The sequence below is a fragment of the Drosophila miranda genome (assembly GCF_003369915.1).
Source record: "Drosophila miranda strain MSH22 chromosome Y unlocalized genomic scaffold, D.miranda_PacBio2.1 Contig_Y1_pilon, whole genome shotgun sequence".
NCBI classification, from domain to species: domain Eukaryota; kingdom Metazoa; phylum Arthropoda; class Insecta; order Diptera; family Drosophilidae; genus Drosophila; species Drosophila miranda.
Window position 1 is genome coordinate 44,025,765 of NW_022881603.1, and position 16,806 is coordinate 44,042,570.

Genomic DNA, 16,806 nt, shown 5'->3' on the forward strand with positions numbered 1-16,806 from the left:
ACGTTGTGAGTTGCTGCGGACGCCGCAACTCTACATTTATACCCGATACTTAGTCAGTATGGCTCCCCTCCGGCAGACGCCACGAATATTAAACGACACGAGAAAGAGTGCGTGCGAGAGAGACAGAAAATCAGTCTGACCGTGACGTCGGGCGCTGCGTAGCCACTGCAAATTGATTTGTTCCTTTTGGCTATAAAAATTATCTGATCTGATCCAGATTCAGCAATCTGATAGATATGGTCGTTATCTATGATTCTGCGTTTTTAGTTTTCTCGAATCTGCAATATTGTGGATGCAACAGATTTTCGTCCTTTGTGTGGGCGGAAGGGGGTGGGGCGAAATTTTGAGATAAACGTTTTATAGTGAGATCTAACAGGAGTGCGGATACTAAATTTGGTTACTCTACCGTTAATAGTCTCTGAGATTTGTGGATGCCCCAGATTTTCGTCCTTTGCGGGGGCGGAAGGGGTGTGGCGAAATTTTGACACAAAACGGTCAAGGTCCGATATCACAGGAGTGTGGATACCAAAATTGGTTGCCCTGGCTCTTATAGGTTCTGAGATCCTTGAACTCATATTTTGCAATTGGCTAAACCGACCATGAAACCTGTGTGTCAGAGAGAGACAGAGCGAGAAAGAATGAAATTGTTTTCTTGATTCTGGCTATAATAATTATACGATCTGGTTCAGATTTTGCACTCTAGAAGATATAGTCATCTTCTACGATTCTGCGTTTTTAGTTTTCTCGTATCGTCGAAATTGTGGATGCCACAGATTTTCGCCCTTTGTGGGGGCGGAAGTGGGGGGGGGGAAGTTTTGAAATATTCTTGTAGCAGTGACATATCACAGAAGTCTGGATCCAAAACATCGTTGCTCTAGCTCTTATAGTCCTTGGGTCGGAAACGATTCCTTCTGGACGTTACACACATCCACTTTTACCACAAATCTAATATACCCCAATACTCATTTTGAGTATCGGGTATAATAAAAGAAAGTTACATAGCCCCTCCCATCAGGTAACCAACCTCTACCAAAGAATTTTCGCACATGTGGCTAATATCAGTTAAATCTGTTAAGGGGGCATGGTGCACATGCCAAGGCCGCCTCAATATATCAATTCGCGTGCCGAAATTTAATAAGTGCTCTCCATAATTAAGCCCTGTTTTTAAAACCCAAAATTTAATCACTGTTACATACAGTTACAGTTAAATAACCCCCGCTTGCATTCAGGTTCGTTGCAGCAATAGAGAACCAATTATAAGCCACCAACAAGACTGATTGCTGATAATAATAATATTTCAGTTTTGCATTTAAATTTTCTCATCGTCATACATACATGACGAGAAAAGTTCTGAATTTTTGAATAATGTGCAATCATTGAGACGGCACACTTCCCAAGTGATGGCACAGTAACTTCGATGGCGCATATCCTCACAAAACGCCAGACGCTGACAGTCTGTAATATATGATTATTATAATGAAAATACAATGAAGATTAGTCGATATTTAATTGGAGTAAAGTAATTACAGTGGGGTACTGGGAGGAGAATATATTAAGGCTTAAGGAATAACACGGAATAAAAGAGCAGTGTTTACATGGTTGGGTGGGTAAACTCGAAATAACAACACCTGAATCCGCGCGGCTATACATATGGCACAATCGACTGGATTTCTGTAACCCCTAACGCCAGGTTGGCAATTAAAATCTTTTTTATGTGTTTAACTAAAACAACTAAAAGATCCAGCCCATCCAAATAGCCCTGGGCGAAAAATCCCCCAAAATATTGTGGATGATAGTTTTCCCACGGATTTGATAACCGTTACGGGCACCGAAGGCGAATTCCCACCTGTTCAATGAATCTACCTCCTCTTGCATTTACGGCATTAACTGCTTGCATTAACATACCCTTTTGGTCAATTTAAAACTAGCCGGCAAAATTTTTTTAAATTTTTAATTAAATTTGAGTTTTCACTCCATTCAATCCAGTCATAATTCCATTTTCATGGTTTAAAATGTGTGTGTTAATTGTTGATAGTACAAAAACTGTTTATGACTTCGTACGAAAACATTTGGAACTAAAGATAGCAGCTAAGATGAGACTTAAATTGTTCTTTATTCTGTTGTTGATTATTCTAGCAATGGTTTTATTAATGACGAAAGTCAGTGCCAAACGATGGGCTGATGGAGTAGATGGAGTGTGTGCCTAATCACTTTTTATAGTGTTAAATTATACCAATAAAGATGATGTAGCAAGCTTAGCGATACTTGAATTAAACAAGTAAATTCATTATTTTTGAGATACCAGCTGATCTCAAAGCGTAGAGCTCTGAGATACACTACTCACAATGCAGGCAGCCGAAACTGAGGTTTGCACATACCTATCTATCAAATGTAGACCTCAAAGTATTATAATTCAACTAACTAATCGCCAATTCCACAGCCCAAGCGTACCAAGAGTTATATTGATGAGGTATACCGACTTTTAGAGGAAAAGCCAGGGGTTGAAGAAATATTAATCATGAATCGTTCCGGTGTGCCGATCAAAACGTCAATGGAACGCCAAGACGCACTTCAACATGCCTGTCTTTATGAGAATTTGCGGGAAAAGTGTCAGGCATTTCTATCAAAAATGGAGCCACCACAGCTCCTGACCATGTTGCGAGTCCGTACCAGATTCCACGAGGTCCTGCTAACACCTGATGGCAAGATAACCGTTTTGGTAGTGCAAAATCCAAAGGATACACATCTTAAGGTAGAGGATCTAAATCGTCATTCCTCCAATTTTTAAATAATTGCTCCTACATATATCTACGTTGTTAGTCATCCAACTTCTTACACGTAAAACATTCTCACTTTGTACACAGCCCAAACACAACAAACTGTTCATTTATGTGACTACCTGAATATAAATTCAATCAAATAAGTAATAAATAGTCCTCAGAGCTTCAGCTTAAAAACAAAATTTATTCCAAAAACAGATGACATTTTCTGACCAACAGAAAGTAAATATATTCTTGTACTCGTATTTATAAAACACATTTCATTTTCATACTCTTCAGTATGTACAACATAAACGTTAAGTTCTTCTAGAACTAATGTAAAATATTGAATTTGCAGATTTAGCTTGGACAACGTCAAGTCATTCTCGTCAATAGGGGACACCGTTAGTTTCATTTTGTGCTCCTTGGCCATTTTGGATAACATTACAATGTCCGAGTTTATATAGGCACCCCGCAAAAGTGCCACCGACGATTTTTCGGAAGTCTCAAGCTCCTTCACAAGTTCTTCAACACTGGGATTACATTTGGTTTCATCCTTTACTTCTTTAAACTTCTGGCCTGACAACGCACGAGTCCAAATGTCCTGAGATGCCTCTTTGTATTTTTTGATTTTCTTGTCCAGGTCAGTAATCTTAGCACTGATCTCATTGTTATCGGGCCGCTTGGCTTGAGCCTGCATAAAAATACATCGAGCATCCTTATATTCGCCTAAGGCGGACAGGGCGCAACCTTCCTGGTAGAGGGCCTTACAGGGCCTTAGAGGGCTTATTTTCAGTGAGACGCCGCAAGGCTTTCATCGTAATGCACACGCGTTTGGGATTATGCAATTTATTGTAGCAGATCATCAAGTTTTGCTGGAAAAGTTAAAAAAAAAAACACATAAGTGGGGATGAGCCACGACGCTACAAGTTGCATAGTTACATTGAGAGTGATCAACAGAGCGATTTGCTTGCGCTCATCCTCATCATTGGCTAGACGGCAATAGTTTAGAGAGCTTACGGCCCGCTCGAAGGCAGTGACGGCGTTGCGGTAGCGAAAGCGCTTCACACAGTCCTTGCCATGCATGTGCATGTCTAATGCCTTGGGGTAAACTATTGCAAACTTGTCCCGATCCACAGCGGCCATTGACGCGAAGGCATCTGAGTCCCCGATCAATGTGAAGTGAAGAACTTCGATTTTGAAAAGTCCATCTGAACGTGGTTTAATGCGCGGCGGGCAGCCCATCTCGTGAAATAGCAACTTATAGGATATAATAAATTCGGATTTTTCATATGGGCGCATGGTAAGTACAGCAGCCTGGAGGCCTTCTAGCACATCGCAACCTGCACCGGTCTCAAAATAGAATTTAGTTCGGCGCATCAATGAGGAATCAAAAGGAGAACTCTCGCCTTCCCAATAACCACTATAGCGCACAGCGACACGTGCCTTGTCTGGCACCAGACCTCGGCCCTGGTGGCCCTCACGTGTGATGCGCTTAAAAATGTTCTCATTGATCGGCTCCATCAATTTTTTGAGTTCCTCGAACGATTGGGTCGATGGAGAAGCGAGCTCTTCTTCATCAACATCTGGAGCGTTATCACAATCTTCCATTTCGTCGACATTAAAGTCATCATCGCCAGCCCCAAATGGCGACTGTTCTACCTCAAATTGTGAGCCAGAGCCAACGAGTTTTCTAGAAAAGTAAGAGGCAGCGTCTAGGCAGCACATGATTGTGCAAATGTATCAAATTTCGATGCTTACCCAAGTTGCAGTGGTTCCTTGAGCATTTGAGTGCAATATGAAAAATTATCTTCCATTTTTTCCACACTTTTTCCCAACTTTAACTTGTTTGGGTTAATTACAAAAAAGCGCGCTAGGCAGTGACACCCTCAGAAATATACCAAGTATATACCGATGAAAAAACGACCTTAGCACACTTATGACCTCTTTAATTAAACAGGATAACAAATTGAGTTAAACTGCGGAAAATAATACTGTTTGTAAATCTTTTCTCTGAAATTACAAAAAAAAAAAAACACACACACGATATCTTTCACTGTAACATCGCCAAAATGATTCAATTTTCTTTATTTTTGGTGGAATATTTAAAAACCGCCTTGGGCGACAATGGGTTAATCGTTCCGTCGAGGATGGGAAACCATATTTCTCGATTTTGATTCTAGATATGCTAATTTTAGCCACTCCCTTTTATTGAACTTTTAATATAAATAAAAAAATGTTGTAACGAAAAAGGTCGAACTGCCCACAAAGTTTTTTTTCTACACGATTAGCTACTTTTAAGTACTCCTGAGTACATATGTAGATGTGGCAGTTCATAGAACGAATAGATAAAACCACACCATGAAAAACCACGAATTCATTAAACATTTCTAACGCCCCAAATCTATCTGCGTATTTGAAAAGTAATTAAAAAATTTAATTTTGTAATAATAAAACGAGGGGGAACGTTGTGAGTTGCTGCGGACGCCGCAACTCTACATTTATACCCGATACTTAGTCAGTATGGCTCCCCTCCGGCAGACGCCGCGAATATTAAACGACACGAGAAAGAGTGCGTGCGAGAGAGACAGAAAATCAGTCTGACCGTGACGTCGGGCGCTGCGTAGCCACTGCAAATTGATTTGTTCCTTTTGGCTATAAAAATGATCTGATCTGATCTGATCCAGATTCAGCAATCTGATAGATATGGTCGTTATCTATGATTCTGCGTTTTTAGTTTTCTCGAATCGTCGAAATTGTGGATGCCACAGATTTTCGCCCGTTGTGTGGTCGGAAGTGTGGGGGGGGGGGGGGGGCAAAGTTTTGAAATATTCTTGTAGCAGTGACATATCACAGAAGTCTGGATCCAAAACATCGTTGCTCTAGCTCTTATAGTCTTTGAGCACTAGGCGCTGAAGGGGACGGACAGACGGACGGACGGACAGACGGACAGACATTCAGGGCTCAATCGCCTCGGCTATTGATGCTGATCCAGAATATATATACTTTATTGGGTCGGAAACGATTCCTTCTGGACGTTACACACATCCACTTTTACCACAAATCTAATATACCCCAATACTCATTTTGAGTATCGGGTATAATAAAAGAAAGTTACATAGCCCCTCCCATCAGGTAACCAACCTCTACCAAAGAATTTTCGCACATGTGGCTAATATCAGTTAAATCTGTTAAGGGGGCATGGTGCACATGCCAAGGCCGCCTCAATATATCAATTCGCGTGCCGAAATTTAATAAGTGCTCTCCAGAATTAAGCCCTGTTTTTAAAACCCAAAATTTAATCACTGTTACATACAGTTACAGTTAAATAACCCCCGCTTGCATGCAGGTTCGTTGCAGCAATAGAGAACCAATTATAAGCCACCAACAAGACTGATTGCTGATAATAATAATATTTCAGTTTTGCATTTAAATTTTCTCATCGTCATACATACATGACGAGAAAAGTTCTGAATTTTTGAATAATATGCAATCATTGAGACGGCACACTTCCCAAGTGATGGCTCAGTAACTTCGATGGCGCATATCCTCACAAAACGCCAGACGCTGACAGTCTGTAATATATGATTATTATAATGAAAATACAATGAAGATTAGTCGATATTTAATTGGAGTAAAGTAATTACAGTGGGGTACTGGGAGGAGAATATATTAAGGATTAAGGAATAACACGGAATAAAAGAGCAGTGTTTACATGGTTGGGTGGGTAAACTCGAAATAACAACACCTGAATCCGCGCGGCTATACATATGACACAATCGACTGGATTTCTGTAACCCCTAACGCCAGGTTGGCAATTAAAATCTTTTTTATGTGTTTAACTAGAACAACTAAAAGATCCAGCCCATCCAAATAGCCCTGGGCGAAAGATCCCCCAAAATATTGTGGAGGGAAACAAGGATGATAGTTTTCCCACGGATTTGATAACCGTTACGGGCACCGAAGGCGAATTCCCACCTGTTCAATGAATCTACCTCCTCTTGCATTTACGGCATTAATTATTGTAAAATTAACCCGGCCAAATAGAGGGGCACCCGCCGCTCTCAGCGATTCATTTCAAAAACGCAATCAAATTTGAAATTTGAGTCTTTGTCTCCGGGCGGTCACGAGCCCTATGTCATCAAAAGAGTCTGCGAGACTCAACGCGCAGCACCAAACAGGTCTCTCCACAAAAATCGGAAATTTGTGAATTTTGTTGAGCAAGCAGTCCAAACTTAAATAAACTGCTTGCATTAACATACCCTTTTGGTCAATTTAAAACTAGCCGGCAAAATTTTTTTAAATTTTTAATTAAATTTGAGTTTTCACTCCATTCAATCCAGTCATAATTCCATTTTCGTGGTTTAAAATGTGTGTGTTAATTGTTGATAGTACAAAAACTGTTTATGACTTCGTACGAAAACATTTGGAACTAAAGATAGCAGCTAAGATGAGACTTAAATTGTTCTTTATTCTGTTGTTGATTATTCTAGCAATGGTTTTATTAATGACGAAAGTCAGTGCCAAACGATGGGCTGATGGAGTAGATGGAGTGTGTGCCTAATCACTTTTTATAGTGTTAAATTATACCAATAAAGATGATGTAGCAAGCTTAGCGATAGTTGAATTAAACAAGTAAATTCATTATTTTTGAGATACCAGCTGATCTCAAAGCGTAGAGCTCTGAGATACACTACTCACACTACTCAGCCGAAACTGAGGTTTGCACATACCTATCTATCAAATGTAGACCTCAAAGTATTATAATTCAACTAACTAATCGCCAATTCCACAGCCCAAGCGTACCAAGAGTTATATTGATGAGGTATACCGACTTTTAGAGGAAAAGCCAGGGGTTGAAGAAATATTAATCATGAATCGTTCCGGTGTGCCGATCAAAACGTCAATGGAACGCCAAGACGCACTTCAACATGCCTGTCTTTATGAGAATTTGCGGGAAAAGTGTCAGGCATTTCTATCAAAAATGGAGCCACCACAGCTCCTGACCATGTTGCGAGTCCGTACCAGATTCCACGAGGTCCTGCTAACACCTGATGGCAAGATAACCGTTTTGGTAGTGCAAAATCCAAAGGATACACATCTTAAGGTAGAGGATCTAAATCGTCATTCCTCCAATTTTTAAATAATTGCTCCTACATATATCTACGTTGTTAGTCATCCAACTTCTTACACGTAAAACATTCTCACTTTGTACACAGCCCAAACACAACAAACTGTTCATTTATGTGACTACCTGAATATAAATTCAATCAAATAAGTAATAAATAGTCCTCAGAGCTTCAGCTTAAAAACAAAATTTATTCCAAAAACAGATGACATTTTCTGACCAACAGAAAGTAAATATATTCTTGTACTCGTATTTATAAAACACATTTCATTTTCATACTCTTCAGTATGTACAACATAAACGTTAAGTTCTTCTAGAACTAATGTTAAATATTGAATTTGGTTGTCTGTTGTTTATTTAAATGGATTAATCCTTCAATGGGAAACAGTGCCCGAATCAGTGCAGATTTAGCTTGGACAACGTCAAGTCATTCTCGTCAATAGGGGACACCGTTAGTTTCATTTTGTGCTCCTTGGCCATTTTGGATAACATTACAATGTCCGAGTTTATATAGGCATCCCGCAAAAGTGCCACCGACGATTTTTCGGAAGTCTCAAGCTCCTTCACAAGTTCTTCAACACTGGGATTACATTTGGTTTCATCCTTTACTTCTTTAAACTTCTGGCCTGACAACGCACGAGTCCAAATGTCCTGAGATGCCTCTTTGTATTTTTTGATTTTCTTGTCCAGGTCAGTAATCTTAGCACTGATCTCATTGTTATCGGGCCGCTTGGCTTGAGCCTGCATAAAAATACATCGAGCATCCTTATATTCGCCTAAGGCGGACAGGGCGCAACCTTCCTGGTAGAGGGCCTTACAGGGCCTTAGAGGGCTTATTTTCAGTGAGACGCCGCAAGGCTTTCATCGTAATGCACACGCGTTTGGGATTATGCAATTTATTGTAGCAGATCATCAAGTTTTGCTGGAAAAGTTTAAAAAAAACACATAAGTGGGGATGAGCCACGACGCTACAAGTTGCATAGTTACATTGAGAGTGATCAACAGAGCGATTTGCTTGCGCTCATCCTCATCATTGGCTAGACGGCAATAGTTTAGAGAGCTTACGGCCCGTTCGAAGGCAGTGACGGCGTTGCGGTAGCGAAAGCGCTTCACACAGTCCTTGCAATGCATGTGCATGTCTAATGCCTTGGGGTAAACTATTGCAAACTTGTCCCGATCCACAGCGGCCATTGACGCGAAGGCATCTGAGTCCCCGATCAATGTGAAGTGAAGAACTTCGATTTTGAAAAGTCCATCTGAACGTGGTTTAATGCGCGGCGGGCAGCCCATCTCGTGAAATAGCAACTTATAGGATATAATAAATTCGGCTTTTTCATATGGGCGCATGGTAAGTACAGCAGCCTGGAGGCCTTCTAGCACATCGCAACCTGCACCGGTCTCAAAATAGAATTTAGTTCGGCGCATCAATGAGGAATCAAAAGGAGAACTCTCGCCTTCCCAATAACCACTATAGCGCACAGCGACACGTGCCTTGTCTGGCACCAGACCTCGGCCCTGGTGGCCCTCACGTGTGATGCTCTTAAAAATGTTCTCATTGATCGGCTCCATCAATTTTTTGAGTTCCTCGAACGATTGGGTCGATGGAGAAGCGAGCTCTTCTTCATCAACATCTGGAGCGTTATCACAATCTTCCATTTCGTCGACATTAAAGTCATCATCGCCAGCCCCAAATGGCGACTGTTCTACCTCAAATTGTGAGCCAGAGCCAACGAGTTTTCTAGAAGAGTAAGAGGCAGCGTCTAGGCAGCACATGATTGTGCAAATGTATCAAGTTTCGATGCTTGCCCAAGTTGCAGTGGTTCCTTGAGCATTTGAGTGCAATATGAAAAATTATCTTCCATTTTTTCCACACTTTTTCCCAACTTTAACTTGTTTGGGTTAATTACAAAAATGCGCGATAGGCAGTGACACCCTCAGAAATATACCAAGTATATACCGATGAAAAAACGACCTTAGCCCACTTATGACCTCTTTAATTAAACAGGATAACAAATTGAGTTAAACTGCGGAAAATAATACTGTTTGTAAATCTTTTCTCTGAAATTACAAAAAAAAAAAAAAACACACACACGATATCTTTCACTGTAACAGCGCCAAAATGATTCAATTTTCTTTATTTTTGGTGGAATATTAAAAAACCGCCTTGGGCGACAATGGGTTAATCGTTCCGTCGAGGATGGGAAACCATATTTCTCGATTTTGATTTAAGATACGCTAATTTTAGCCACTCCCTTTTATTGAACTTTTTATATAAATAAAAAAATGTTGTAACGAAAAAGGTCGATCTGCCCACAAAGTTTTTTTTCTACACGATTAGCTACTTTTAAGTACTCCTGAGTACATACATATGTAGATGTGCCAGTTCATAGAACGAATAGATAAAACCACGCCATGAAAAACCACGAATTCATTAAACATTTCTAACGCCCCAAATCTATCTGCGTATTTGAAAAGTAATTAAAAAATTTAATTTTGTAATAATAAAACGAGGGGGAACGTTGTGAGCTGCTGCGGACGCCGCAACTCTACATTTATACCCGATACTTAGACAGTATGGCTCCCCTCCGGCAGACGCCGCGAATATTAAACGACACGAGAAAGAGTGCGTGCGAGAGAGACAGAAAATCAGTCTGACCGTGACGTCGGGCGCTGCGTAGCCACTGCAAATTAATTTGTTCCTTTTGGCTATAAAAATTATCTGATCTGATCCAGATTCAGCAATCTGATAGATATGGTCGTTATCTATGATTCTGCGTTTTTAGTTTTCTCGAATCTGCAATATTGTGGATGCAACAGATTTTCGTCCTTTGTGTGGGTGGAAGGGGGTGGGGCGAAATTTGAGATAAACGTTTTATAGTGAGATCTAACAGGAGTGCGGATACTAAATTTGGTTACTCTACCGTTAATAGTCTCTGAGATTTGTGGATGCCCCAGATTTTCGTCCTTTGCGGGGGCGGAAGGGGGTGTGGCGAAATTTTGACACAAAACGGTCAAGGTCCGATATCACAGGAGTGTGGATACCAAAATTGGTTGCCCTGGCTCTTATAGGTTCTGAGATCCTTGAACTCATATTTTGCAATTGGCTAAACCCACCATGAAACCTGTGTGTCAGAGAGAGACAGAGCGAGAAAGAATGAAATTGTTTTCTTTATTCTGGCTATAATCATTATACGATCTGGTTCAGATTTTGCACTCTAGAAGATATAGTCATCTTCTACGATTCTGCGTTTTTAGTTTTCTCGTATCGTCGAAATTGTGGATGCCACAGATTTTCGCCCTTTGTGGTGGCGGAAGTGGTGGGGGGGGGGAAGTTTTGAAATATTCTTGTAGCAGTGACATATCACAGAAGTCTGGATCCAAAACATCGTTGCTCTAGTTCTTATAGTCTTTGAGCACTAGGCGCTGAAGGGGACGGACAGACGGACAGACATTCAGGGCATAATCGCCTCGGCTATTGATGCTGATCCAGAATATATATACTTTATTGGGTCGGAAACGATTCCTTCTGGACGTTACACACATCCACTTTTACCACAAATCTAATATACCCCAATACTCATTTTGAGTATCGGGTATAATAAAAGAAAGTTACATAGCCCCTCCCATCAGGTAACCAACCTCTACCAAAGAATTTTCGCACATGTGGCTAATATCAGTTAAATCTGTTAAGGGGGCATGGTGCACATGCCAAGGCCGCCTCAATATATCAATTCGCGTGCCGAAATTTAATAAGTGCTCTCCAGAATTAAGCCCTGTTTTTAAAACCCAAAATTTAATCACTGTTACATACAGTTACAGTTAAATAACCCCCGCTTGCATGCAGGTTCGTTGCAGCAATAGAGAACCAATTATAAGCCACCAACAAGACTGATTGCTGATAATAATAATATTTCAGTTTTGCATTTAAATTTTCTCATCGTCATACATACATGACGAGAAAAGTTCTGAATTTTTGAATAATGTGCAATCATGCAATCATCGTAACTTCGATGGCGCATATCCTCACAAAACGCCAGACGCTGACAGTCTGTAATATATGATTATTATAATGAAAATACAATGAAGATTAGTCGATATTTAATTGGAGTAAAGTAATTACAGTGGGGTACTGGGAGGAGAATATATTAAGGCTTAAGGAATAACACGGAATAAAAGAGCAGTGTTTACATGGTTGGGTGGGTAAACTCGAAATAACAACACCTGAATCCGCGCGGCTATACATATGACACAATCGACTGGATTTCTGTAACCCCTAACGCCAGGTTGGCAATTAAAATCTTTTTTATGTGTTTAACTAGAACAACTAAAAGATCCAGCCCATCCAAATAGCCCTGGGCGAAAGATCCCCCAAAATATTGTGGAGGGAAACAAGGATGATAGTTTTCCCACGGATTTGATAACCGTTACGGGCACCGAAGGCGAATTCCCACCTGTTCAATGAATCTACCTCCTCTTGCATTTACGGCATTAATTATTGTAAAATTAACCCGGCCAAATAGAGGGGCACCCGCCGCTCTCAGCGATTCATTTCAAAAACGCAATCAAATTTGAATTTTGAGTCTTTGTCTCCGGGCGGTCACGAGCCCTATGTCATCAAAAGAATCTGCGAGACTCAACGCGCAGCACCAAACAGGTCTCTCCACAAAAATCGGAAATTTGTGAATTTTGTTGAGCAAGCAGTCCACACTTAAATAAACTGCTTGCATTAACATACCCTTTTGGTCAATTTAAAACTAGCCGGCAAAATTTTTTTAAATTTTTAATTAAATTTGAGTTTTCACTCCATTCAATCCAGTCATAATTCCATTTTCGTGGTTTAAAATGTGTGTGTTAATTGTTGATAGTACAAAAACTGTTTATGACTTCGTACGAAAACATTTGGAACTAAAGATAGCAGCTAAGATGAGACTTAAATTGTTCTTTATTCTGTTGTTGATTATTCTAGCAATGGTTTTATTTATGACGAAAGTCAGTGCCAAACGATGGGCTGATGGAGTAGATGGAGTGTGTGCCTAATCACTTTTTATAGTGTTAAATTATACCAATAAAGATGATGTAGCAAGCTTAGCGATAGTTGATTTAAACAAGTAAATTCATTATTTTTGAGATACCAGCTGATCTCAAAGCGAGAGCTCCGAAACTGAGGTTTGCACATACCTATCTATCAAATGTAGACCTCAAAGTATTATAATTCAACTAACTAATCGCCAATTCCACAGCCCAAGCGTACCAAGAGTTATATTGATGAGGTATACCGACTTTTAGAGGAAAAGCCAGGGGTTGAAGAAATATTAATCATGAATCGTTCCGGTGTGCCGATCAAAACGTCAATGGAACGCCAAGACGCAATTCAACATGCCTGTCTTTATGAGAATTTGCGTGAAAAGTGTCTGGCATTTCTATCAAAAATGGAGCCACCACAGCTCCTGACCATGTTGCGAGTCCGTACCAGATTCCACGAGGTCCTGCTAACACCTGATGGCAAGATAACCGTTTTGGTAGTGCAAAATCAAAAGGATACACATCTTAAGGTAGAGGATCTAAATCGTCATTCCTCCAATTTTTAAATAATTGCTCCTACATATATCTACGTTGTTAGTCATCCAACTTCTTACACGTAAAACATTCTCACTTTGTACACAGCCCAAACACAACAAACTGTTCATTTATGTGACTACCTGAATATAAATTCAATCAAATAAGTAATAAATAGTCCTCAGAGCTTCAGCTTAAAAACAACATTTATTCCAAAAACAGATGACATTTTCTGACCAACAGAAAGTAAATATATTCTTGTACTCGTATTTATAAAACACATTTCATTTTCATACTCTTCAGTATGTACAACATAAACGTTAAGTTCTTCTAGAACTAATGTAAAATATTGAATTTGGTTGTCTGTTGTTTATTTAAATGGATTAATCCTTCAATGGGAAACAGTGCCCGAATCAGTGCAGATTTAGCTTGGACAACGTCAAGTCATTCTCGTCAATAGGGGACACCGTTATTTTCATTTTGTGCTCCTTGGCCATTTTGAATAACATTACAATGTCCGAGTTTATATAGGCACCCCGCAAAAGTGCCACCGACGATTTTTCGGAAGTCTCAAGCTCCTTCACAAGTTCTTCAACACTGGGATTACATTTGGTTTCATCCTTTACTTCTTTAAACTTCTGGCCTGACAACGCACGAGTCCAAATGTCCTGAGATGCCTCTTTGTATTTTTTGATTTTCTTGTCCAGGTCAGTAATCTTAGCACTGATCTCATTGTTATCGGGCTGCTTGGCTTGAGCCTGCATAAAAATACACCGAGCATCCTTATATTCGCCTAAGGCGGACAGGGCGCAACCTTCCTGGTAGAGGGCCTTACAGGGCCTTAGAGGGCTTATTTTCAGTGAGACGCCGCAAGGCTTTCATCGTAATGCACACGCGTTTGGGATTATGCAATTTATTGTAGCAGATCATCAAGTTTTGCTGGAAAAGTTAAAAAAAAACACATAAGTGGGGATGAGCCACGACGCTACAAGTTGCAAAGTTACATTGAGAGTGATCAACAGAGCGATTTGCTTGCGCTCATCCTCATCATTGGCTAGACGGCAATAGTTTAGAGAGCTTACGGCCCGCTCGAAGGCAGTGACGGCGTTGCGGTAGCGAAAGCGCTTCACACAGTCCTTGCCATGCATGTGCATGTCTAATGCCTTGGGGTAAACTATTGCAAACTTGTCCCGATCCACAGCGGCCATTGACGCGAAGGCATCTGAGTCCCCGATCAATGTGAAGTGAAGAACTTCGATTTTGAAAAGTCCATCTGAACGTGGTTTAATGCGCGGCGGGCAGCCCATCTCGTGAAATAGCAACTTATAGGATATAATAAATTCGGCTTTTTCATATGGGCGCATGGTAAGTACAGCAGCCTGGAGGCCTTCTAGCACATCGCAACCTGCACCGGTCTCAAAATAGAATTTAGTTCGGCGCATCAATGAGGAATCAAAAGGAGAACTCTCGCCTTCCCAATAACCACTATAGCGCACAGCGACACGTGCCTTGTCTGGCACCAGACCTCGGCCCTGGTGGCCCTCACGTGTGATGCGCTTAAAAATGTTCTCATTGATCGGCTTCATCAATTTTTTGAGTTCCTCGAACGATTGGGTCGATGGAGAAGCGAGCTCTTCTTCATCAACATCTGGAGCGTTATCACAATCTTCCATTTCGTCGACATTAAAGTCATCATCGCCAGCCCCAAATGGCGACTGTTCTACCTCAAATTGTGAGCCAGAGCCAACGAGTTTTCTAGAAGAGTAAGAGGCAGCGTCTAGGCAGCACATGATTGTGCAAATGTATCAAATTTCGATGCTTGCCGAAGTTGCAGTGGTTCCTTGAGCATTTGAGTGCAATATGAAAAATTATCTTCCATTTTTTCCACACTTTTTCCCAACTTTAACTTGTTGGGGTTAATTACAAAAATGCGCGATAGGCAGTGACACCCTCAGAAATATACCAAGTATATACCGATGAAAAAACGACCTTAGCCCACTTATGACCTCTTTAATTAAACAGGATAACAAATTGAGTTAAACTGCGGAAAATAATACTGTTTGTAAATCTTTTCTTTGAAATTACAAAAAAAAAAAACACGCACACGATATCTTTCACTGTAACAGCGCCAAAATGATTCAATTTTCTTTATTTTTGGTGGAATATTAAAAAACCGCCTTGGGCGACAATGGGTTAATCGTTCCGTCGAGGATGGGAAACCATATTTCTCGATTTTGATTTAAGATACGCTAATTTTAGCCACTCCCTTTTATTGAACTTTTTATATAAATAAAAAAATGTTGTAACGAAAAAGGTCGAACTGCCCACAAAGTTTTTTTTCTACACGATTAGCTACTTTTAAGTACTCCTGAGTACATATGTAGATGTGGCAGTTCATAGAACGAATAGATAAAACCACACCATGAAAAACCACGAATTCATTAAACATTTCTAACGCCCCAAATCTATCTGCGTATTTGAAAAGTAATTAAAAAATTTAATTTTGTAATAATAAAACGAGGGGGAACGTTGTGAGTTGCTGCGGACGCCGCAACTCTACATTTATACCCGATACTTAGTCAGTATGGCTCCCCTCCGGCAGACGCCGCGAATATTAAACGACACGAGAAAGAGTGCGTGCGAGAGAGACAGAAAATCAGTCTGACCGTGACGTCGGGCGCTGCGTAGCCACTGCAAATTGATTTGTTCCTTTTGGCTATAAAAATTATCTGATCTGATCCAGATTCAGCAATCTGATAGATATGGTCGTTATCTATGATTCTGCGTTTTTAGTTTTCTCGAATCTGCAATATTGTGGATGCAACAGATTTTCGTCCTTTGTGTGGGTGGAAGGGGGTGGGGCGAAATTTTGAGATAACCGTTTTATAGTGAGATCTAACAGGAGTGCGGATACTAAATTTGGTTACTCTACCGTTAATAGTCTCTGAGATTTGTGGATGCCCCAGATTTTCGTCCTTTGCGGGGGCGGAAGGTGGTGTGGCGAAATTTTGACACAAAACGGTCAAGTCCGATATCACAGGAGTGTGGATACCAAAATTGGTTGCCCTGGCTCTTATAGGTTCTGAGATCCTTGAACTCATATTTTGCAATTGGCTAAACCGACCATGAAACCTGTGTGTCAGAGAGAGACAGAGCGAGAAAGAATGAAATTGTTTTCTTGATTCTGGCTATAATAATTATACGATCTGGTTCAGATTTTGCACTCTAGAAGATATAGTCATCTTCTACGATTCTGCGTTTTTAGTTTTCTCGTATCGTCGAAATTGTGGATGCCACAGATTTTCGCCCTTTGTGGTGGCGGAAGTGGGGGGGGGGGGGGGGGAAAGTTTTGAAATATTCTTG

The 16,806-nt window shown here is 40.6% G+C and overlaps 4 protein-coding genes and 1 pseudogene across 4 annotated transcripts; 2 read left to right on the top strand and 3 right to left on the bottom strand.

The window, feature by feature from the left end:
* Positions 1 to 2,271: 2,271 nt before the first annotated feature.
* Positions 2,272 to 2,957, top strand: LOC117190280 (dynein light chain roadblock-type 1-like). The gene is made up of 2 exons (XM_033395361.1): positions 2,272 to 2,366; positions 2,441 to 2,957. The coding sequence occupies exons 1-2, from the start codon at positions 2,346 to 2,348 to the stop codon at positions 2,786 to 2,788; spliced, it is 369 nt and encodes a 122-aa protein (XP_033251252.1). The 5' UTR covers positions 2,272 to 2,345; the 3' UTR covers positions 2,789 to 2,957.
* Positions 2,923 to 4,640, bottom strand: LOC117190226 (annotated as a pseudogene).
* Positions 4,641 to 7,385: 2,745 nt separating this feature from the next.
* On the top strand, positions 7,386 to 8,071 carry LOC117191693 (dynein light chain roadblock-type 1-like; the record flags this gene model as incomplete). Its single annotated transcript, XM_033396491.1, has 2 exons — positions 7,386 to 7,505; positions 7,555 to 8,071. Coding segments are annotated over 2 exons (468 nt in total), but the record flags the coding sequence as incomplete, so codon positions are not given.
* Positions 8,072 to 8,098: 27 nt separating this feature from the next.
* LOC117190252 (inactive peptidyl-prolyl cis-trans isomerase shutdown-like) lies at positions 8,099 to 9,828 on the bottom strand. The gene is made up of 3 exons (XM_033395307.1): positions 9,694 to 9,828; positions 8,875 to 9,625; positions 8,099 to 8,809 (listed from the first exon to the last, which is right to left on the bottom strand). Exons 1-3 carry the CDS (start codon positions 9,747 to 9,749, stop codon positions 8,702 to 8,704), a joined length of 915 nt encoding a protein of 304 aa, XP_033251198.1. The 5' UTR covers positions 9,750 to 9,828; the 3' UTR covers positions 8,099 to 8,701.
* Positions 9,829 to 13,787: 3,959 nt separating this feature from the next.
* LOC117190254 (inactive peptidyl-prolyl cis-trans isomerase shutdown-like) lies at positions 13,788 to 15,362 on the bottom strand. The gene is made up of 2 exons (XM_033395310.1): positions 14,448 to 15,362; positions 13,788 to 14,382 (listed from the first exon to the last, which is right to left on the bottom strand). Exons 1-2 carry the CDS (start codon positions 15,231 to 15,233, stop codon positions 14,275 to 14,277), a joined length of 894 nt encoding a protein of 297 aa, XP_033251201.1. The 5' UTR covers positions 15,234 to 15,362; the 3' UTR covers positions 13,788 to 14,274.
* Positions 15,363 to 16,806: the final 1,444 nt, after the last annotated feature.